The 24,054-nt window shown below is 40.1% G+C and overlaps 1 protein-coding gene across 1 annotated transcript in view; it reads left to right on the top strand.

The window, feature by feature from the left end:
* Positions 1-23,593, top strand: part of GNA13 (guanine nucleotide binding protein (G protein), alpha 13) — a 24,045-nt gene extending 452 nt beyond the window's left edge. The window contains exons 2-4 of the mRNA XM_009894770.1: positions 1,711-1,937; positions 19,328-19,378; positions 22,225-23,593. Coding sequence (XP_009893072.1) covers positions 1,711-1,937; positions 19,328-19,378; positions 22,225-22,797 — 851 coding nt within the window. The 3' untranslated portion in view covers positions 22,798-23,593. The remainder of the gene's footprint in view (positions 1-1,710; positions 1,938-19,327; positions 19,379-22,224) is intronic.
* Positions 23,594-24,054: the final 461 nt, after the last annotated feature.

The raw sequence follows: 24,054 nt of genomic DNA, 5'->3' as shown, positions 1-24,054 counted from the left end.
GCCCCGCTGCGGGCCCGCGGGATGTCAGCCCCGCCGGGACGGGCGCTGGCCCGGGCGCGGCCTGCCGCGCTGCAGAGGGCGGCTTCGCCTCCTGCCCTGGGAGCAGCGGCTTCAGTCCCGTAAGGTCCCGAGCTTTGCCGTTTCCCGGTAATGCGATGGCGGTAACGAGCGGTAATGGACGGGGGGGGGAAGATGCACCTGAAAGTGCGTGAGGATGAGAGGTGTCCTGTGCCTGAGGAGGAAGCGCTCTCCGCATTTTGCTGCGGTGGAAGGAACGTTGCCATCATGTTGGAAACTAGGCTGATACATCAATTAACAGAAACCTGCACGTAGAGCCACTTTTCATAGATGTGTTGCCAAAACACATGGTTTAAGAGTGGGCTCTTGATTTCACGGCTGTCATCCTCACTTAGTTTCTTTTTCTTATCTAAATCACTTGTCAGATTTTCGGTTTGGACTGTTTAATAGGCAAAGTCATATCTAAGTTTCTCAAAACAGCAAAGTATTGTCAGGCTTCAGCCCCGCTCTTGAAGGGGGCTGAGGTCCAGTGGCTCTTGAAGAGAATGGTTTTACAAAACTGTTTACAAATCAAGCCTGGAAAAACTATAAATAGCAAGGCAGTAGAAATCACGAGCATGTGCGTTGGCCAGGTTATAGTTTATCAATAAAATAAGGTACTTCCTACTCTGTGAAAGTATACACGTAGGGACTGCAGATCTGTTTTGGAGGCTGCTTTCCTGCAGTCATGGCTTTTGACAGATAGAAGAATTATAGAAAGAGAGTGAAGCTTGAAAAAATACTTTGGCATTGAATAAGTATGTTATTATACAGTAATTTTTTGCTACTTCTTAGTTCCTTATACCTCTCCCTGTGACTTTACAGTTGCGTATTCTTTCTGGAATTTTCTTTTTATTTTTTCACTGGTAAATTTACTACTAGAATTAATTTCCCTGCATTTGCATTGTCGGTATCAGCACAATGATTTATTTTTTTTAAAGTTCTGTATCAGAGAAGGTTAAAATACTCTGTTTCTCCTCGACGCTATTTACGAAAACAACAACAAAAAACGTGGGGAAGTCTGTAGGTGATACAAATTCTTCTGCGCTTAAGCAGTAAAAACATAATTTTCAGAAAGTGCTGTGATTTTAGTAAATGTTGTCTTCGTATCTCTGAAAATGTTAAAGGCAGTGATAACACTATACAGTTAGATATAACAGGATACCAAGTTCATAAGAATACAAAGACTAGGGAACCTAAACATAAATCTGACAGTTTATTTTAAATATGTTTAACGTATTCTGAAATAAGCTTTTAAACACACTTTGTTTGTCTTGTATTTGCGCCAGGTAAATTTAATGACTGTAGAATGGCTCTGGAAATCAGAGGGAAGTATAAATATCTGTGGAAAAGTTTGCTTGGTAGCGCAGATTGGGTCTTTAGTAAGTAAAGATAGCACTTTTTCAAGACTTAAGCTTGTGCTGTGGATATTATACTGTTGATCATGGCCATGCTTTTCTGATAGCAAATATCTGAAAAGGTAGTGCTTTGAGTCAATTTTTCAGAAACTTTCTGATTTTCTGCTGGCTGGATAGTTCTATTGAGCTTTGACTGTACAGAGTAAGTGCATTGTTTGAATCTGCAGTTTTGTAGGCTAGTGAAATAGTAGATGCTGAGAAACTCTAATTGCAATGCTCTTTCATGTTGTTAAAGGTGTGAGAGTCCTCGTAGATGCCAGAGAGAAACTTCATATCCCTTGGGGAGATCCTGCTAACCAGAGTAACGGAGATACGATGATGGCTTTCGATACTCGGTCCGTCACGGTGGCGCAAGGCATGGTGGAGACGGCCGTTTTTTTACAGTACCTTCCAGCCATAAGATCTCTATGGGCGGATAGTGGTATCCAGCATGCGTACGACAGGCGCAGAGAATTCCAGCTGGTAAGATTTGTGTTTCAGTGTTTTTAATTGTGTGTATGATTCTTGTTCCTGTGTTGCTTTTCCGTAAAACACTGATCAAGCAGCCTCCTTATGGATCTTAAGCGTTTTTGAATGGTAGACTTTTACACTGTGGTATTGCAAACAGATGCATTTAGCTCCTTCCCCCTGCTTTTTTAAAAAACACAAATAATAAAGAGCTTCTGACATAATTGGCCTCATTTCATATGTGAGAAAGCTGAGGTATAGAGGGCTTTTATGTTTTGTTACAAAGCTGGTACCTGTGTAATGTTTTTAACATATGATTATTTCCACCCTTTGTTAACTACTGCACTGACTTTAGAAAAAAAAAAAAAACACACACCAAAAAATGGTTTACAATAAAAGCAGAATTAATAATAACGTAATTTTTAAGAAAAGATATGCATGGGTTAATGAGAAGAATTTAAAAACCACTCCCTTCTCTATTCCAATTTGAGCAATCTACCAAACATTCCCTCTGTATACTTCCTGTTTAATTTTGAATGTCTATGTTAATACTCATGTAATGAGATTTCTGTAATATTGAAGTTCTCGGCTGAAGATGGAGTATACAATTTAATAGTGGGGTTGAGATGGAGTATGCAATTCAATAGTGGGCTCGGAAAGGAAAAAGAAACATGTCTTGATTCTTGAGCTGGAGCTTTAACTGCCCGTGACAGCTAAAGTCCCTTTGCTCCATTTCCATGCAAACGCCGCAAAAGGAAACAAAGAATTTAAGTTAAATTTACTGTTATTGGTTCATAGACTTGTGTAGTAAATGCCAGGGGCATGGGGTTTTGTGGGGGTGGGGGTTGAGAACCTTAAAATAGATTAAATCTGTTCTTGTAGGTCTCTTAAACCTAAGTGGCTTTGTGTTTTTGTGTCTTAAAAATAACCTTTGTGTTAGTGTGAATCTGAACAATAGCTGATGATGTCTCCTGTTGAGCTATTATGAGTGGTTGTGTAATCATACTCTGACTTAAATAGGTTGTGTAAATACTCTATAAATATGTATTGCCCTGATCATGGAATGTCTTCAAGAGATTGCAGAATGGGCAGGTGCTCGAGTAGCCTATCGCCTGCCCAGCCTAGTTCTGAGCTATGTAAATAAGTTTCTAATGAGACCTATTGCTCCTTGGATTTTGCCTTCAAAGTGATCATAAAAGGGTAGTTGCTCTACTGTAGTCAGGGTGGTCTTCTGGTGCAGATGTGACTTCTAGTGATGTGATTGCTGTGCTGGTGTGATCAGTTTTAAAATTGGTTAGATAAAATTGTTTTGTCTTTGATTAGGCATGTTTAGTGACTTCAGCTGAGTACCAAAGGAAGAGGGAGCCATTACTATTTTGTCATCTTGAATCTCTGAGAAGTAGGTTCTTTCCATAATTGAAGCATGTGCAGAGTTTCACTTTGAGTAGGACTTGAAGAATGTGTTCTTCTGAATCCGACAGAAAAAAAACTGTTTGTTTCTTTTGGAAATCCCTAAATCTATATAATGTTCTCTGCAAAAATATAGATGTGTTGTATCCTGAAGGTGGAACTCGAGAATATTTTTTTCAGTGCTCTTAATAGTTGAGTACTGTCCTAATACTAATTTTTGAAAGTAAGGTAACTGCTTTATTTATACTTACATTGCTTTATTTCCTAAATCCTTTCAAAATCTCAGCCTGAGCCAAGTTATAAACATAAAAAAAAGAAAAAAGAAGCTGAATGATGTCATTGTATTGAGTACAAGCAGTGTGATCACTGGTGGCCAAGCGTGAAGTCTCTGTTTTACCCTAGTAAGCTTCCAGCTTAAGGTATGACAGAGCTCCATGTGGGCGGCACAATGGCAGAAAACTCCTGAAAGCAGTGCGTATTTTTGCCATACTTGCTGATAGGCTTTGTAGAAGAGTGTTCAGAGAGTTTAGACGTGCTGTAATATGGAACAAAGACAAAATGGTTAAGGAGGGAGTGACAAGCACAGCCGAGTCAGGAGGTATAGCAAGAGGAATTTGGAAGAGACGCAGACAGTTCAGTTGTGTCAAGTACTGACTCTCAAAGTAAGGATTCAAGACTGAAATTTGTTAGCATTGTAGGATGGGGAATAAGAGAAAAATACTATTTTACTTCCAGTTCAACTGCTTGTGGCAAAAAATGTAATGAAAGGGGAGATCAGCAATCATTAGGTGAGTAGGAGAGAGGGAAAAGTGGCATTAAAAAAAAAAGTAAAAGGCTGGAACTGAGCATGGTAGAAAAGCATTATCTGACTGTGCATATTCTAACGTCTTTTCAGACTGTTAAGCGAGCTTTACCTTTTTTTCCCTAGACTGAGTTTGACACTGCACTGAAAAACATGGTTTGTATTAAGAGAGCACAGGCAGGAATGCTGGGAAAGTATTGTTTGTCAGGGGAATGGGACACTTTGGGGCAAAGGTAGAAGGGAGCAAATGAACAACAGAGCAGTGATGAATAAGGAGTGAAAAATGCCAAAATTTACATAGAAATTCTGGAGGAAAGGAAGCAAGAGTGTGTAGTTATAGGAGCCATTTGTAACCTGGACAGATAGGAAGTACAGAGAAAGGGGGTTTAAGATTAAAGTTGCTGCATATATGTGAATAAAACTTAAGGATAAATGTACATTTGTCAGAAGTCATGGAGCTGTTCTTGCTTTTTTTCGTTTTTCTCCATCATCATTCACTTACAATGCCAGAAACGATGCTAGAAGCCTAAAGAAACAATGTGGTCCTTTTATACCAGCGTGAGAGGGGAAAACCCAGAACTTGGTTTTATTTTAATGGAATTAGAAATCAGCTTTTCCGTGCCTAGTTCACTGGAGTGTCCTTCCTCATTTTGTTAACTTAAGTGGTCATGGGGATAGTCAATATGATTTATTTTCCTTGGTATAAAAATAGGGGCCTTCTGGCCACTAATAACAGTATTTATGAAAGTTCATTAGTTCACACTTGTGCAGTGCTTTAAAACTGGAAAGAGCTAATTGCAGCTTAGTACAATATGTGCCACTTCAGTACTTCTTGAGTGGTTAATATTATAATCCCTCAAATTTTATTACGAACTGAAATCATTCGGGTGATAGTTCCACTAACACAGTTAACTAAAGACTATTTTGACTCTGTAGCATAGTCAGTTCCTCTAACTTACACTTAGGATTCTGGTCATCCTCAGGTTTTCTCTCCTTCATCTGCCAAGCTTATTTCTTCTACAGCCTCTCGTGAGATGGCTAACGTGGATTAGTTACAGAGTTAGTCTGAATCAGCCTAAAGCTTTCTGACATCTAATTAACATTTCAGATTTCTCATTGCAAGTTGATTTCCGGTAAAAATCTCCTGAAATGACTTGGATAAACATGCCCGTTACCGTAATTCTACATCACGCAAACCGATTTAACTAGGCATTTCCTAGCCTTTATATTTGTACTCGTGAGCTGTTCGGTGAAGTGGTTGTAAAGGTTTGGTGTTCTCATTGACATTTGCTTTGAGGCACTGGCAGCTGAGGAGCTCTAGTGCTGGTGCTGCGCATCTGGTAACACTGCCGAAAGCACTTCTGAGTGAGAGTGCCGTTGTACGCTGCCTCTCACTTCAGTGCGTTTGCTGTGAACTTGCATTTCTTGAATATGCTGCGAGAGTCGTTAACGGAGAAGCATTTTGAAGTGGTCTCCAGGAGTCTTGTAATTCTCTGAGAATGGAAAAGTGGGATAAGGGCTGAGGTGCTCAGATGCATGATAAGCTTTGAATGTGCTAAAGGTTAGTTCTTGTTAAAGATAGCTTTTGGGTGGGTTTGGATGTTTGCTACCAGCAATTGTTGATCTTCAGATTGATACTTTTTGGCCTATTGCAAATTACACTGAATGTTGGAGGGATTTTTTTATGCCATGAACCTGCGGCACGCAGGGGCAGTGATGAGGCTTTATTCTGTCTGCATTTGCATAGAACTGCAGACACAGATGATACAGTAAGGATGATTGGATATGCATTTACCTCTGGATCCTGTTTACTTCTGTGACATGTCTGCAAGCGCTAGATCAGATTATAGAAGACAGGAAAAGGCGTGTTCAGCTTGAAGTTCTACTGCTAGTTTTGCTGCAGCTTCTCAGTAGCATTTTTCTGTTGCAGAGTAGTTATTTTTGCAGAGTGTTGTTCAGTTTACTGGAAGATTGTATTTTACCTTATTCTGGTTGGGCTTTTCTGGTTTCTGTCACTGAACATTGATGGGGCTGTTGTACACAGAGGACATTAAATTACTTCTACGGGAAATAACGAATCCTCAAATGGCCACTGCAAAGTATTATGAAATGTACCATTCCTTCAGGTGCATAGGCAGCACATACTTGAAATGTGCTTGATTAGAGAGTAGTGATCCTGCGGAGGTCAGTGGTGTTTGAAGCCAGACTGAATTGCCAGATGTTGAGGTCTTCCTATTTCCAAAGTCTGGATGCCCATCTTATGAAACAGTTGTGAGGTCAGTACTTCAACGTCTTGCTGAAGTCATGAGCGTAGAACCTGGAAAAAGAGTATTGTGTGTGTTGTTCATTAAAAGCATCTGCATCATATTTGTGGCACTGAATTTCAGAAGCCTTTTGACAGCTTGTGCCCTCTGTGATGTGTTGATATTCCTCCCAGTGTTCATCCTCTACAACCTCCCCGCACCCCTCAGTTGGGGGCTAGAGATGTCTTTCCCCTCTCCCAGATCTCCTCTTGGTTCTGGGATTGGGTGTTTGGTTGTCCCGCTCTGATTCTGCTTGAAGCGTGTGGGTGGTGCTTCTATTAGGACATGCTTGAGTGCATAAACTGTCGGCAGAAAGTTCCTCAGACTGATAGAAGAATCTTCTTCGCTACGGATGTGAGATACAATCATCCAGCATTTCTGTAAACACGTGCATTGACTATTTGAGCACTTAATCATATAGTTCAGAGTTCCTTTATTTAAAGACGGTGTTGTAGTTACACTGAATATTGCTTAAATTTTTGTGGGGAAAAACAAAAAGCTGCTGTTTTGTGTTGAAATATGAACTATTTTCCCCTCTTTCCCCAATCAATAGGTCTGCCAAACATCAAATGACAGGATGGCAAGTGTACAGTGAGCATGACTCCTTAAAGCGCTTGGAAAGGTTAGAGCTACTGGCCATCTTTTGGTCTTTATATGAAAAGGATTTATCAAAGATTGTTGCTATAAGTATGGAAAGAAAAGTGCTTCACAAGTTTTTACTTATAATTCAAATCCTCAGAAAAGACTCTAGTTCTTGAGGATTTGCTGGTTTTCCTGCCCCGATAACAAGATAATACAAACTCAAAGCCAGAGTTAATAAGGCTCCATGTAGGGATTAACACTAGAGTCAGACAATAAGGAGGCTTGAGTTTCCTTGTTCTTGATTTGTGGCCAGAAGCCCTTCAATGTGTATACTAGTGATTTGGTAATGGGGATTGACTGTAATATTTTAATTGAGCTGAATGATCTTCAGGTGAACTTTTATACTAAGTTAACACAAAGTGCCAATTTTTATCATTTTTCAAATTCGGATTAGGATTTTTGTTTCAGACTCTGTCAGTTACCGTGCATTGAAAGGCTGTTCCTGGGACTGCCACCTCCCCTTTCAACCGTTCTTCCTTTCCTGCCTGCTGATTTTTCTTGTTAGCAGTAAAATATTGAAGTGTTTGGAGAGCAGTGGTCTTGTGTTGCCAATTGATGCTGTAGTGCAAGCTGGTCTGGTTTTACTAAGAATATCTTTGCCATAATTTTTTCTGAAGGTTACTATTTTTCTTTTTTTTTAATTTTTATTTTTCATTAATATTCTTTTTGAGCACAGATGTGGCTCTGGATTGAGAGTTCTTTCAATGGAAGCTGTCTTGACGTGGGCGTGTTAGTCCAGCACACATGTGCCAGGCAGCAGCACGCCGAGTTATCTTCCAGGCCTGTGCGCTACACTTAGCTTGTACAAGCACATCTCTTCTCTGTGGTTTCAGTGCAGCCTCTGAGGATGGAATTCCTAATTCACACTCGATCCAGATGGCTGTTTATGGGGAACCACTGCTTTTAAAATGCAGGCTTTCACAATACGGTGTGGGAGCAGAGCGATCTGTTCTTATACGTACTCTGTCTTGAACAAGCTGTGTCATGTTGATCATCGTGTGCCTTGGTTTCCTAAACGTTTTGTTGCCAAAAGCTGAAAGGTGACCTCCTTTTTGCAAAACTTTGGATTCAATGACTGAGCCTTGATGAATTAAGGGTAAAAAATAGAAGTGTCCTTCTGAATATGCTGTGCATGCCAGCAACCTCTAAAGAGTTCAGAGGAAGAGACTTTTTCAGCCTTTCACACATCTAGAATGCATGAACCTGTTCTCAGCAGATTCTTTTAAATTGGCGCAAATGCGTTAGATGAGCTTTTGCTGCTTCTGCTGCTTGCAGTGAAACACGAGACCTTGGTACAAACGCTCATTCAGAGCCCGTTTCCTTGCTGGCTACTAATCTGCAAGATACTACATGTTAGTGTCCGTAGCGCTGTCTCGTTACATTACTTCACAGGATTTAAAGGTAGCAACGGCTATACTCTTCACTGTCCCTTTAGAAATGACTTACTAAATATAAGCCAAACGTATACTACAAAGTCCCAGTATTCATAGCTGTCAGCAAATCTCCGTGCTGGCAAAACATGTGGTATGAATGCAGCTGTGATCTTCCATCTATACAGGTGAAATTAATTTTGCACCTGAGGCAAAGAATACGGAGTGATCTTTTTCATATGTAAATATGGGATCCTTTAGGATTAAGGTGCAATGCCAGGGGCAGTGTTGATTTGTGCTGCTGCTCCCTAATTCGAGCTTACTGTAACAAGACTTCAGCCTTAGAGGCTGGTTAAGTCTGCTGTCACTGAGCTCACAGTACCCTCAGGTTGTATTTGGATGACTGTTTTGGCTGTCTCTATTGACCTAAACTTCAGTTTCTGATAAGTACTATTTAAATGTTCTGTGTTCATGTTGTACCTATTACGCAGAACCAGCAAAGCGATAGGAAACTTCAGCTTGTGGTAGCTGAGGAAGTTGCTTAAGAAAATGTGAGAAAACATAAGTGCAGCTGACCTTACTACGTAAGAAAAACGATACAATAACTGTACTCATGTTTCATGTAGAAAGCAAGATAATGTTCATACCAGCATTCTGTCTGCTCACACTGGTTTTTGTAAGCATCTAAATTTACCACAAATCAGTTGAGAAGTTCCAAAGGTGCAGAGCCTGCACTTTTGCAGAACAGTGAGCTGTATTGCTGGTGGTGCTGATGGAATCTAGCTGATACCAACTGGTATTTTGTATTGCTCTGGAATATTAAGCCTTTGTTTATGATATCTTAAGAGTGAATAAATGGATCGTAGAACACCATGTTAGTTAACACAACAGCCTCAAACAATAGATTTATTTAATCCAAATAAAAATCTCTGAATAATCCCAGAGACTAACAGTTTGCCCTTATATTCTGCAACCATAGTAGTTTCATGGGTCAAATTCAAGTGGTCAATAAAGAAAATGTTAAGACTATGCCAGCAGCTAAACAAGGTCCTAAGTTATTTCCAGTATCTTCTCCGCTTGCATGTCTGCATTAACAGTAAACATCAGGTAAAACCTCTGGAGGAGCTGAGGAATTTTAAATATAGAAAACACCCTGAATTCTATGTCATCACAATAACTGACAACTTCAGCTATTTCAGAGAAGAAAATTTTAGAACTCTAATAGGCAGTGAGCTGCCTTTTACAGCCCTTAATTCACTATACCGTGCTGCACACTTCTCCATCAGGGACATTTGTCCCTTAAATGTTTTCCCAGTACTTTCGTAGTCTCCTCAGTTAAAATAACTGGAATTTCATGCTCCTCTTCAGTGATTTAACCAAGGAACTGAAAAGACCCCAAATTCTATTTATGGATGAGAAATATAGGAATGTTTAATCACGCATGAGTTTCTGTTTCTTTTTCCTTTGTTTAATGATGCTGGAGAAATAATTTTAAGCAAACCGACGGGAGTCTCTGCAGACTGCCCAGAAGCACTTCTCACTGGGCACATGATGGTATTTGATCACCTGATGGTGACCAAATAAAGAGGATGCAGAATTTCCAGGCAAGGAAAGACAGTGCACTGACACCATCTGTAATTCAAAATATCTATACAAAATAGCGTGTTAAAAACTCAGTGCAGGGTGATCTACTAAAATTGTGTATCTGGATTGTATTGGGAATGTTAACTGTTTTCACTAGCAAAGAATTATATTGTTCCTCTGGTAATTAATTTCTAGTGTTTCTATTTTACTTAATTTCTAGTATGAAATTCTACAAGTAATGTGAAATGTTTGCAGCTTCTTGGATACTGCTGCTGTATAGGCAGGTTTGTGTACTTTACTGTTACTTTGAGTGAATCTTGTCAGATAGCTTGTAACAAAAGCTGATGTATTTGTATGTCACTGTTTGCGAACAGAAATATCAGAATTTAATTGAAATGGATTCTGCTAATTGAGGCAGAGGAAGGAACTAAAAAGCATTTGGTCATCTGGATTTTTCATGAGGCTGAAATAGGAGCCAAATGCACTTAAAACTGAATCCTACAGATATTTCACTGCATGCATCGGTATCTAGCTTAGGGTTCTGTTTTTGAAATGTTGTGATTTAGTGTACGGAGTATGCAATAATGGGCTTTTCAAACATCTTGAAGTTCAGTATGGCCAGTTTTAGTGCTGATATGTTTCCATACGCCAAATATTTGTCATGTTTTTGGGAGCCTCCACCAGTCTTGTACAACTTGAAAGCAAGCAAAGCTCTAAATGATGGATGGCAGATTCGCAGACTCACTGCTGCTTCAGTGTTAGATTAAATGTAGTTGGAGTTGCAAACACATGAAGTCATGGAGCCAGTGGGTCAGTGCACTGAAAGAAGAGCAAATGTTTACAGTCTGGTTCAAGTCTGTTTTGTGTGCAAAACATCTGAAGTTTACATAGATGCTTCGCAGAGTGTAAATAGCAATTGGGAGATGGCTGTTTTGTCTTGGTCAGTGCATGTTTTCATATGACTTCTACCTCTGCGTGTGTCGTGACTTGGAAGATTTGTTTCATCAATGAAATTTGAAAATCTTTTGCAAAGTATCGGTGTCTTTCCTAAAGTAAACTTTCTGGAAGAGGAGTTTAGACTTTAAATACTTCCCGAGGGAGACAGTAAAAAGATCGTTGAAGAAAGAAAGTGCACCTGATTTTGCGGACAGCATATCCCAATTTGCTTTCATGGATTAATTTCTCTTCAGGTTCTGGCAAACAGAAACATCTTCATTAGATGCTCTGGTTCTTCATGTGTTGTGTCCCGTATGCCACTTATTGCATTTCTTAACCTGGCTCTGATATCTAGAAGGGGCTGCAGTAGACTTGAGTTTGCCATTTATTTGAAAGCATTGGTGATCCTAAGGAAAATGACATGCCAGGATAAATGCTCTGTGTTTCTAGGATTTTTTACTGTGGGAGAGTATTAACAGACCTTTGGGTTTTGCTCTTGAGTTGTACAAATGGCGTATCACTTCATACAACTCAAAGCTATGCAGTCTCTTAAAATTCTCAGCTGTTAATAGAATATGGCACATCCTGATTTCCAAGTAGTCTTTCAGAATTAGTTGCAGGTATGGGAACAGAGTGCCTCGCGTGGAAGAAATGGTAGTTCTGTAGGCTTTAATGGAATACCGGTTCATGCCTAGAAGTTGGAGTTTTGTTAAGAATCTGGCAATTGCATCCCTTCTTCAGGAGAGGGGAGGGACGCCTAGCTAAGAAAAATGAAATTGGATTTCTTCCTTCTGAGGAAAGTAATTCAAAACTGTAACAGTTTGCTCTGTGGTATACTAGCATGCAGATTAAGTTCTGCTTAGTGCTTGATCATGTCTTCATTTGATTAATTGGGATAGCAGGTTATATTTGAAACAGTGGAAATGCTCTACTGATTGGAGAAAATCCGAGTCTGAATTGTGTAAGTGAATGAGGCGCTTTGAAGGGTAATGCAAAACTGAATTCAGTGCAAGAAGGAGAAACAGCTGGTCCTGGACCCTCATTTGGCGTATTCAGTTCTAGACTAGTTTGTGCATATCTTGGTTTATCTTCCCTCTTTCACTCGCAGCTCTAGCAGATGCTCCTGGGTACCCAGCAGCTTGCAGATGCTGCCGGGGTAGCTGTAGTGCAAGAGCACAGGTTGGCGTGTTCTGTCTCCCTCCACTTGTTATCCACATTTTGAGAATTATGGATTAATTGGATTACGCGGTAAATAGGGGATAACAGATTAAAGGGATATTATTGGGTTAAAACCCTTCTTAAACCCCTTCACCTTTCTTTGTTAATGCCATTATGCAAGATAAAAATGTCAGTCATGAAACAAACTTAGCGCGACTCCTCCCTTTCTTGGTGCTTTTGTAGTTTCATGCTGTTGAGCACCCTCTGCCCAATGTCATCCAGCTGTTCTGAATACAAATTCTGCTCTGCTACCAAAAGATTTTACAAAAGATTAATTTCAGTGAGTCAGGATTTTGACTTTTCCTTTTTTTAGGACAGATACTCAGTTTGTGTGGCCGAACGCAAGGCAGGTTTCACTTCTACACCATGTGATGCAGTTCTGATTGCTTTGAAAAAAGTCAAATACAACTCAAGCTGCACGCAGGAGGTGCCGAAAAGAGGAAGTAGGATAGTGTTCTCAGGGGTAGGATGAGCTGTGACGCACTTGTGACATGTACTGGTGGAGAACAGGATTAGTTGGTACTCCTGTATAAGCAAATGTAGCCTGTGACAGAAACTCTGCAGTTCTACAAAGAAGCAGCAATTAATCCCAATGTACCTAAATTTTCTCTTTGGAAATGAGCAGATCAGATTCAAAATGAGGATTCAAACGGTTGAGCTGGACAGAAAGAAGCTAGGAGATCCTGCAATGCCTGGTCTTGACGTACAGTATCCGTGCTTTAGCCCTTTTAAGGTCTGTTAATGCTTCCACTGGCAGCAGTGCCATTTTAAAGCAGTTTGCCCTCCCTCCTTAGGCAGGGAGGGATTAGTTTAACCCGGAGCAGTTGGCTGGTCTGTGCATGGCTGCAGTAATGCTCGTGTGGGCATAAATGGGGACTGCTTTGTTTTGGTGGGAGTGCCAGTTTATGATGGTTTATAACATAACTTTGGCCATAATTAACACTTAGAAAGGAAACATACTTCTCTCCAGGAAATGTGTTTTGTGTTAGCATGCTCTCAAATATTTTGACCCAGACTTGCAGTTGGGTAAGCAAATATACTGTTGCTTACCTCGACGCTTTTCCCTAAATACCTTTAGCGCCCTTTTTAAAATTAGTTTTTGTATATGTTTGTTGTAGACTCCCAAAACACTGCTAATACAATTGCTGCTTAAACAGAGAGCACTATGTCAAGCGTTAGAGCATAGAAGTGGCAATTGGGAAACAAACTGTTTCCCCTCACCTTAGGAGATACCAAGCAAGTTGCGGAATTGCTGTTATAAAAAGGGAAAGTATCTGGTTTTTAAATTTAGTTCCTTGCATAAACAACTTATAGGTATGAATGTGTACAGGTTTTGTCCTATTCTATTGACTAGGGCATGTTTGAAAGAGGAATCCTCATTAGAAAGCCCTGGGAGGAGTGAACAGTGAGAGACGTTAATTTGTAGAAGCCTGAAAGCTGTGAAGAAACCAAGATTATTTTATTTACCTCCAGGTCTGAGGCCAGTAAAAGAAACCAAACCAATTCAGTATCTCAACATAAGACTTGGTTCAACTTCTACTGGTCTAACAATGAAGACAATTGTGGATTTGAGCTTGATAATATAATTAGAGCTAGGTGCGTAAATGTATCATCTGGATCATCTGCTTCTTTTGTGTAATGTTGTGGACATCCCTTGTTGGGGTAGAGGGGGAGGAGGTTATAGTGCTCTCTAATACCTCTCCCACTAGGAAATCTGCATTGATTTGGCTAAAACATTTCTCTGTTAATTATCTGTGCTTATTACTGAAATTTCAGAAGACAACTGGTGAAACTTCAGTAGCAGCAGTATTGATTTGCAGTCAGTTGTCTTTTGAATCAGCCTGGGGTGGGGTCTCAAGAAAATAAAGGTTAGAGATACTTTTCTCGGGATTCTTTGCCAAAATCCTCAGATACTGATTTATCTGGATTAAGCTGCTAACAGAAAAAAAATACACATAATGAAGTGTCTGCTGTAAGGATTACTAGGGTGTTGTGAGATGCAGAATTTTAAGGCTTTGGTTATTTTTCCATCATCTTTCTTCCTTCAAGCTGCTATTCCCATGTTATGCATGGTTTGGTTTGCATGTCAATTTAGGCAAGTACCTGCCAGCCTAAAAACATCACAGTTACCTGTTCTTATTCTAAACTAGGCTTTTAAAAAAGCTTTTGATGTTGTTGGGTTTGGTTGTTTGTGTTTTTGTGGGTTTTTTAATTAAATAAAATAGGAAATCTTTGTTTCTCTTTTGACAGAAATTCAAGTAAGGTCAGGAAGATAAAATGTTTGGTGGTTCCTATAGTTCTAATCCAGAGTTATTGAGTCATATCTCCTATTTTCTTTAAACATCTGATTTATTATTTTGGATACTTAAGTATTGTCAGTTCAGTATGTTCCACTGAACTTGCAGCCAAATGTAGATAGTTTGATAAATTGTACGTGTCTGTCTTTAAACCTTGTGATGACTAAATCTTTATTTGATGCTTTTTCTCTCTCCTTTTCTTTAAGTGATTGCAGTTGTAAAAAATGTAGTGTCTGTGTTCCCCTAGAACAGCTGAAAAGCCATTTGGCTATGTTAAAGTTTCAACAAATCATATTTAGATTGCTGACATTGTTTTCATGGAAACCAAATAAATTGGTGCCACTTCCTGGGTTTAAAAGATGTCTTCATCTGTTGTGTATTTCATGTAGTCTTTTTTTTTTTTTTTTTCCTTCCCCAGAAATATTTTTGTGGTTACTTTGCTTTAGACACTAACTGGTGACATTTTAGACAGTAATCTTTCTCTGTGCCATGTTTTATTTATAAAAGATAACTAATCTGGTTTACTTCAGAAGACCACATGATCAGCTACAACACACTATTGTCTTATAGGTAAATGACCAAGATGTGCTGTAATTCTGTCTTTGTAGAAAGAGTGCATTACATGAAACTTGAGGTATTTCATTGTACAGGTGTGGGCAAGACTAGCTAAAATAAATGCAGCGTTGTAAGGGAAGCTGTTGTTGTAACATCAAATACCTTGATAAGAATATGATTTAGTTGTATTTTCTTGTAAATCACTTGCATGTACACGATGAAATCACTTGGTTTGGCCTTTTTTGGTAAGGATCACAAGACTCCAGGAGGCACACAAGCTGTTTTGAATCAAACCTTTCTGAAAATGGAATACTTGACAGTTATGAATAAAGTTATTTAACAGTCAACTTCCTGTGGTTTACATGCATTTCTGAATCAGGAGGAGGCTGAAGGGCAGCAGCTGAGTTGTGTATACTCCATCTGAACAAAAAGGGGCATCTTCTATAAGCAAAGTGTTTGCTTAAAGTCTTCTATTCTGATATGTTTTAATACTATATTAAAAGAGCAGAAGTGCAGTCACCTTACACTCTAAGATCATTGAAGGTCACGTATAGGCCATTCATTCTGTTGTGTTGGTGTATGTTCAAGAAGATTGCTTTATTGCAGTATGTCAGCACGCATATGAGAAAGGCACTCAAACCTGAGTTTGACTTTGTCACTTCTATTGGCATCTTTGGTCTGGGTGTTAAGTAGAAGGACGCGAGCAGTGGGTGAGTAAGGCTCAATGGTATGGTTTCTTCAGAAGTTTGCAGTTCAGAACTGCTCAACTGTAAAAATGACTTTAAAGGGGTCACCTGTATTTAAAAAATTCACCTGTGGCTAATTTAAGACCCTGACATCACTATATTTTTTTAACCAGATTTCTAATTTAAATTTCCATCGTATGTGCTCACAGAACACGTGTGTGAAGACAACAGGAATGTAATGCAGAATTATAGAGTTTTTTTAATGGGGGCAGATCCTGCCGTTCCTCAGTCTCTTACTGATTTTGTCCTTGGCGTGGCTCCTGTGTGGCATGATGGCAGCAGATCGACTGATGCAACAGCCACGTGGCAGGGGCTGGACGTGGTGAGCCACACTGGAGTTAGTGGGGCAGAATGGGGAAACCCAGTTTCTTTTTTCTAGTCATCTCGGGTAAACCAAAGAGTTTACAGTTTGTCTAAAGGGAAATTTTAGAATGCGACAACTGTCTGTTGAATAAAGCCATTTAAATATAGCCACTGTCATTGATTTACAGAGTGAAATACCTAGTTTTGTATCTAATATCAAGAAAAAGCAGCCTAACACAGAAGTTATCTTTGGCGCTGCTGTCACACAGCGTTGTAAATAGATCATTTTCTTACTCAGTTTTAGCAACTGCTCACATTGAGGCTTTCATTGCATGTTGTGTGGTGGGTTTTTCAGTAGGTTTCTCTTCATTATGGCATAAAATACGTAGGTTCACCCCTTTAGAAAAGGATCGGAAGTCTTGCTTGGTTGCTTTGTAATGCCGTCTTTTTGAAGCTTGGTTAAAATGGGTCAAAACTCTTCAGTTCCACAGTAGTGCATTCTGATAACAATCTGTTAGTCGTGGTAGTTTGCTGCTGAAGAGTATCTGTAGTTAGCAGAGCTTGACCTGCGAATATGAAGATGTCCAGGTCAGATAGAAAATTAAGCCAGTGCCTTGACGAGTGCTGTAGGTGTATGATGTGGAGGGGTGTCCGGAATGTGATGGAAGAACAGATGATGAATTTGAAGCTATTGTAAGTTCTTGATGCCATGCAAATTGACAAAAGCCAATGATTGAACAACTTTTATCCTTAAATACAGAGTTGAGCCAGGTTGACGGCACTTGCTTGGTGTGTCATATTAGTTGTCTGAATAGATTTTCATAAGGGCAGAACCCAGTGACTGAGCCAAAGACGTGGAGGAGGGAAACTGGTATGTCACTGCTTTATTAACTGTATTGTACTTGTAACTGATTGCTTGTAGAGTTTAATCTCTTGAGTTTCAGGATGGCCACCTTGATATCTGTCTGCCATTGACTTTGATACGTGACAGCCTGGGAAGCTAAGCGGTGTTCTCGGTGTGCTTTCTGGCAGTTACCTGGCTGTGGGATGTGTGGCTCTAGAGCGTTGCTGTTGCTGCAGGCCCATGTGTTTTGCATTCATGTTTTCAGGAAATCCTCTCTTTGCGAAGCTGCTTCTGGGGGTGTTCTGTGACCTTTGCAGGCTGTGGCTTACTTGTCTGGTCCAACTGCTCAATCCATTGCAGTAGCAGTAAGCCCCAGGACTTAAAGGAGAAGTAGTAACTCATGCATTCCAGCACTGTGGAGTTAATGCCTCTTTAGAGAATAGGTTTGACATAAGCAGTATAAAAAAGAGCCTTCTAAGATTAAAATACATGTATGCATGCACACACAGCCACATGCGTACTTACAGCCTCTGAGGCTCAGGTATTCCAGAATAAGTACCTCCACTTTGTGTGTAGTCCTGTGGGGGAGGGAGGGTTGCCAGCTCCTACTAGGACTTAAAAAAGAAATTAAGTCTGACGTTAAACTTTATTTTGTCTTAACCTTCAGCTACAGACAGTGGTCTTAATACTTGGAAAGCCTGAATTCTGTTCCTGTTACTTCTGCTTGAGAAACTTGGCGGATTTGTGCATCAAGGTTGTGTATCTTTATTTTCTGTGAAATAGGAATGTTCTTCCCCGTACACTAGGATTGAGGCTCAAATGGATTTCTGAAGTGCTGAAAGAGACGTAGGTGTAAAATACCGCCGTCATTGCAAGTAGTTGCTGCTGTGTGCTGCCAGGCTTTAATATGGTTAGTGTTACTGCTGCAGTTTGTCACCCCGGAGAAAACCAGTAAAGTTAAGTAAAATAGAAGGTAAAATAAGGTAGAAGAGCTGTGTTGGACTCCTTCCCTGCAGGTGTGTCAAGCACAAGGCATGTTTCAACCAGAGTCCCAGTCTTGCCTAATTAAAAGTTGATGTTCAAATTGTGTACTTAAAGGTGCGGTATCTACTTGTATTATATAACTTTTTTTAGTACCTGGAAAACTTGCAAAGGTACCTGGCTTATGTGTCTGCTAGAACCCTTTTTGGACTGCTGTTTACCCGAGTTTACTGCTGCTTAGGTGACACGGTTTAATATTGAGGTTTGATATTCTTCCTAGATAAGTTTACAGAGTTCAAATTCAAGTGAGGGGAAGTCATTATCAGGGTGCAACTCCTGTCCTAATTCCCTTCTCTGGCTTAGATGTTGTCACCCCAGCCTTGGATGCTTCTTGAGTTTCTCATCAAGAAAATTCAGTCTGAATTCCAGCTCTTCCATCTGCAGAGTGAAAACACAGATGGTTTCTTTTCTGTATTTACTATAAAGTAAATAAGTTACAGCTTGGTAATCAAGAGTTTTCCAAAGGAAGCATGTTTCTGCTTCTGTCATGATGCTGAGAATCCTAAAAGGGTACTACTTTCCTTTGCAATAAATTCAATCAGTAACTCACCTAGTGCAAGTGAACTCAGGTTCAGCACCATCCTTGTAAGAGTTCTTCCTTAATCCCAGCAGCCTAACAGAGTTCTGGAGAGCTGACTGCAGTTTAGGCTTACAATAAAAAATTCTTAGTTCCACATTACTGGAGGGATTAAAAGCTACATTTATTATTTGCATGGATAGCGATGGATTGAATCCGGAAGATAACCTCTGTAGTAGATGTGGTAGCATGCAGCGTGGCAGTGCGGAGCTCTGCTCCTTACTTCCAGAGTAAGAAGCTCTTGTCCAACGTGGTCTCCGCTAGGAAGCTTTACCAGAATGCTTCATCTGTTGTGGTTTCTCATCCTCTATTCTGCTAGTCACTTGCTGTGCTTAGGAGAAGTACCTGTATGAATGGGATCGTAGGGCAATGCAGTTATAAATTGACTTATTTCCGGTGATTAATCCCTGTACCTGAATGCCTGTGTGCGCAGACTCTCCAAAGGGGCAGAATGATTGAATGTGTCTTTTCATAATGAAGGTGTAGTTGTCTCGTTGATACTCCCTGTGGATAACACTGTAGGATTTATTTAAGAATTCTAAACTTGGAAAGAATTTAACTATTATAAATGTGCCTACCTATGCTTTTAAGCTTAAATACTAACTTGCTTAAAAATAAAATATCAGTTGTGTTCTTAGGATAGCTGCTTAAAAAACAGTAGTGATTAAAGCTTACAACACTTAAATCTAGATTTCAGTAAATTAACTGGACCTCAGAATGTAAACTGTTGGGATCAAGTGTGCCACTTATTTAAATAACTGTTTGCTTTGTTTTTAGGGGGAATCTGTAAAGTATTTCTTGGACAACTTGGATAAACTTGGAGAACAAGTAAGTTCCCTTTTTTTTTTTTCAGTCTTGAGTTTTAAGTAGTCTTTGATCTCTGGGTTTTAAACAGATGAAATGTAATTAGTGTCTCGTCAGATAACTTTAGTTAACTTTGACTGTCTCATTATCTCAGCAGTTCATCACTGACAGGTCAAAACCAGAGGGCTATGCAAGGGCCAAGAAACTTTCTGGAAATAAAACTTCTGTTTGACAGTGGCAAAACATTGAAAGGACTTCGAAAATAGTACTGGGTGCTGTTCAAGGAAAATACTCACCTAATGCTGCTGCAGCTATGCAGAAGGGGATCAACAGTGAGAAAGGGACTGGTTCAGAATTGCTACAGTGGCAAGCTGCTAGTATCCCAAGGATCTGGGCATGAGGGAGAAAACACAATAACCATTCAAAATACTGGGAGATTTCTTAGGAGCTGTTGTATTTAGTTTCCGGTAGCCAGATGATGGCTGCAGGCTGAGCACTTGACTGCCAGTGCCCTTATTCGCAGACTGTTGCATCAGAACAGCCATTATCTGGTATAAAACATGGTAGGTCTTCGGTGCTTGCAGAACTTGAAAATACTTGAAAGGATTTTATTTGTGGTTGCCACCGTGGAAGGAATTTTAAATGAGTAATAATACTCGAGAGGGAATTTGTCAGAAATTCTAGGGATAAGCTCCTTGTTCTTGAAAGCTTTACTGAATAAACAGTACAGGCCAACTCACAGGACAGTTTGCTTTGTGCTCTTTTTTTCAATATTAAAGGTGTATATGGCTTTGCCTATTACACTAATTGATTTTTTTTTTATTTACTTGAAGAATTGCAATCACTCCTGAGCTTTCCGAGGACTTTGTGGTTTTATTCAGAGAACTTGAGACTAACTTCCTGAATAACAAAAGATTATACGTTCCTGTTTGAAAGATGGAATGAGTGTTGAACCTGCGACGTTCTCTTGCCTACATGTTGTCAGCTTTACTCAAAATCCCTTCACGTGTGCCCAGTGACGTTTGATAGTCATTGCTCTATTCATCTCATTGTTCTCCCTTTCTAACAATTTTTGGTAGAAAAGACCCAGGATAAGTTTAACAAATGAAGAGAGAAATCTCACTGCCCTTTAAAGTTGCTTCCTTCAGTCAGGCGAGGGGGTGGAAACACGTGTCTGTTGCTCAGTTTGGAGAGAACCATGGTACTGCTTCAGCAGTTCAACTCTCCTGCAGATTTAAGTGGTGCGGATTTTGGATGTGTAATAGCACTACAGTAAAGTGCAGGGTGGGGAGCCGGTGCTTCAGAGAGCTGCTTTGTAATTCGTGCCACAATGAAAAGCAGTGCCTTCGTCATGGGCAGCTTGAATAAAGGGACCCGAGAGTTCAAACTAAACAGTCTCTCTAGCTAGTTTCACTTTGGAGCTTACATAGTAAAGCAAAGTGATCCCTGGGTTTTTGGAACATTATGCTTGCTTCGTGATTTTTAAAATTGTTTTCTTAAAGGCTGCGGATCAAACTTGCCCAACTCCCTTGAACTTGGAATGCCAGTATTGGAATTGCCACGTAGTTGCGTGTTTGTTCTCCCCACCCCAGCTTATTACTGAATTAGACTTTCTGGACCGTGGTCTTACACATCTTTATAAAAACTCCAAGTCTGGTAACTGGCACTGTCAAAGATCATTCGCTAAGGGGAGACTAAAATTCCAACTCTGAAACCTAAATCACTCTGAAGTTGTGAGAAATGCTGGAAAAATGTAAGGAAGTTTCCATAACAAGTAAACAACAAAGCTTTAAACTTCAGTGTCAGCCAGCTGTTATAGATGCACTTTTTCAATAGCAGAAAGTCTTGGACCATATGTGAAAGTGTAATTCTAAGAATGAAGAAATCCCCAATACGGGTCTTGAATTTCAAGCTGTCGAAAGCTGACTAAGAAGAATTACTCTTCGTGTTAGCATCTGCATCCGTTGATGATGGCTGTTCACGTAACAGTCAAAAAACCAGTAAAACCCCACTTATCCTGCCTATTTAATTCCGGAGGGGGGAAAGGCAGACTGGAGAACGTCAGGGTGCAGCTGTCTCAGGTGCCCTCCCAGGCTGTACTACTGGGAAGAGGCTGCTGCCATCAGCTACCTAGTTCTTTTCCTATTCTGCTAATTGCACAGAATGTTTTGAAAAAGATGAGGCTGTGTGAGCTCGCTGGCGGGGTACACAGCTGATGGAAGTGGCTTTTTGGACTGGTACAAGCTGGATGCAAAAGATCCACGGCACAAACACAGCAAGTTGCTTAGGTTTTACTTTTCTGGCATAATTGATTTCCTTAAAAATTACTTAGTGGAGCAGCTCTCTTTTTTTTTTTCTAGAAGCAGTCATGCAGTGGGCACGAGAACATGAGAGGAACTGAGTGCCCGGAGTTAGAATGGGATATTACGGTGGTTACTGATTTGAGAAACCTGTTTCAGACCCCATCTGCTGCATTGCAGTGTTGGCAGCCAGCGTGTTTCCCAGCTCTGTGGGATGAGGGTGAATGAAGCATAAAGTAATCCAGAAGGAGAGTAACTGGCAGGAGGGATTGATGGTATACCTCTCAGGTTGTTTATGGATCATTGTCATGTGGCAAATGGAAAGCTTCAGTTCTCTGGGGTACATGTTTTGGTTTAATACTGGGTGTGTTTCCTGCTTTGGACTCCAGTTCTTTCCAAAATGCTTCAGTGTTAGCACATAAATATACATAAATATGTATGTTTATTCTAAGCCTTGTGCTCTTCCTCTGCAAGCTTTTCTCCCGCTTGCAAGTCAGCTGTGATCACCATGCCTGTGACTTGTAGCCTAATCAGCAAACTCTCCTTTATTTTTTTTATTTTTATTTTTAGGATTATCTTCCCTCGCAGCAAGATATACTGCTGGCACGAAGACCCACGAAAGGGATTCATGAGTACGACTTTGAAATAAAAAATGTTCCTTTCAAAATGGTTGATGTAGGTGGCCAAAGGTCAGAACGGAAACGTTGGTTCGAGTGCTTCGACAGTGTCACATCAATACTCTTCCTTGTTTCCTCAAGTGAATTTGACCAAGTGCTTATGGAGGATCGGCAAACGAATCGCCTTACAGAATCCCTGAACATTTTTGAAACAATAGTTAATAACCGGGTTTTCAGCAACGTCTCAATCATTCTCTTCTTAAATAAGACGGACTTGCTTGAGGAAAAAGTACAAAAAGTGAGCATCAAAGACTATTTTCCAGAGTTTGAAGGGGATCCCCACTGCTTAACAGATGTCCAAAAATTCCTGGTGGATTGTTTTCGTACTAAACGCCGGGACCAGCAGCAGAAGCCCCTCTACCACCACTTCACCACTGCTATTAACACAGAAAACATCCGGCTAGTTTTCCGTGATGTCAAGGATACCATCCTCCACGACAACCTCAAGCAGCTTATGTTACAGTGATGTGCAAAAAGACATTTTTATTTGAGTAACTTTTGTGTGTTGTTTTTTTTTTTTTAAACTAGAAGTTTACAGCAGGAGTAGAGAAATCCTGATCCTGTCAGACTTCTTGATATGTGGCTAAAAGCTGCTGCTGAACACATTATTGCCAATTTCTGCAGAAATTCAGGCTTAATCTCTTCCAGTGTAGCTTCAAGTTCACTCAAGTTCTAATTTTATAGCAGACCTATGTCTAAGTTACCTGTAAAGTGATCAATTTGACGTGTTAAGAATGTGTGTGTTATCCTAGAAAATTCATTCCACCTTCAGAATTCCAAGTCCAAACTTCAGTGAAATTGTTGCAATTGTTAGACTGTGGCAGTAATTTAAGGGAGGTAGAAACTTTTCACGTCTAACTTCGTTATGAAGACTGTGATACCATAGCTGACTTACGATTTCTCAGGTCTATTGTTGGTTAGAAATCCCATAAATCCCTTGCTGGAATAATCTATTTGAAGCCAGGATTCCTGGGTGTAACGCACTTCCTGTTTAAGTATAAATCTTTGCGTGGGGTTTGACTAGGAGATGCTTTAAAAATACTTCGATTGGGAGCCTTGGACATATCTGGCAGGAAGTACTGATGCAGGCAGAAGTCTAGTGACGAGGAATTAGTGAATGGCACAGCACACGGTTTCACTCTTGCATTGTATGTACGTCTTGGAGCCATGGCAAAGCACAGAGCACTATGATACGGTCCTCTTGAAATTCTGATGTGGGAAGGGGGAGCAAGCTAAACTTGTATTTCTTATCTTCACTAACCAGATGTTACGTGTAGGTACCTTACCTGTTCTTGAAGCGCTTTAATATAGCACTGGTTTATTTTTACTTTCTTCATGAGTTCTTACAGCGTGCCTCATCTTAATCAGGAAGCATTTGGTGACGGATAGAAGTACTTGCAAACCTAAGTGCCTCCTTGTGTTCTGTCCTCCTACGGTATTTTCAGTGGCCTTATGTGAGCATATGTGTTCCCAGCAGAGGCCTTGTGTAGCTGACACCGTGAAGATGAATGTTTTCTTCCGGGGAGAAAAAAAAAAAAAAAAACCTCTTGCAGCAGAGCATGCTTCAGCTGATGAGGTTCTTTCTGAGACTTTCCAATTGGGTCTAGCAATCCTAAGTGTACTTGAGCCAAATATGTTGCACAGCATACTCCGGAGTGCTGCTTGTGACTAAGAATATTTTACCAAAAGTTCCATTGCAGTTTCACTTTTATATTTTTTTAGG

This window comes from Charadrius vociferus, unplaced genomic scaffold (assembly GCF_000708025.1).
Source record: "Charadrius vociferus isolate BGI_N301 unplaced genomic scaffold, ASM70802v2 scaffold321, whole genome shotgun sequence".
Lineage (NCBI taxonomy): Eukaryota > Metazoa > Chordata > Aves > Charadriiformes > Charadriidae > Charadrius > Charadrius vociferus.
Note: the sequence above shows the minus strand (reverse complement) of the source record. Positions and strands in the feature narration are given on the sequence as shown.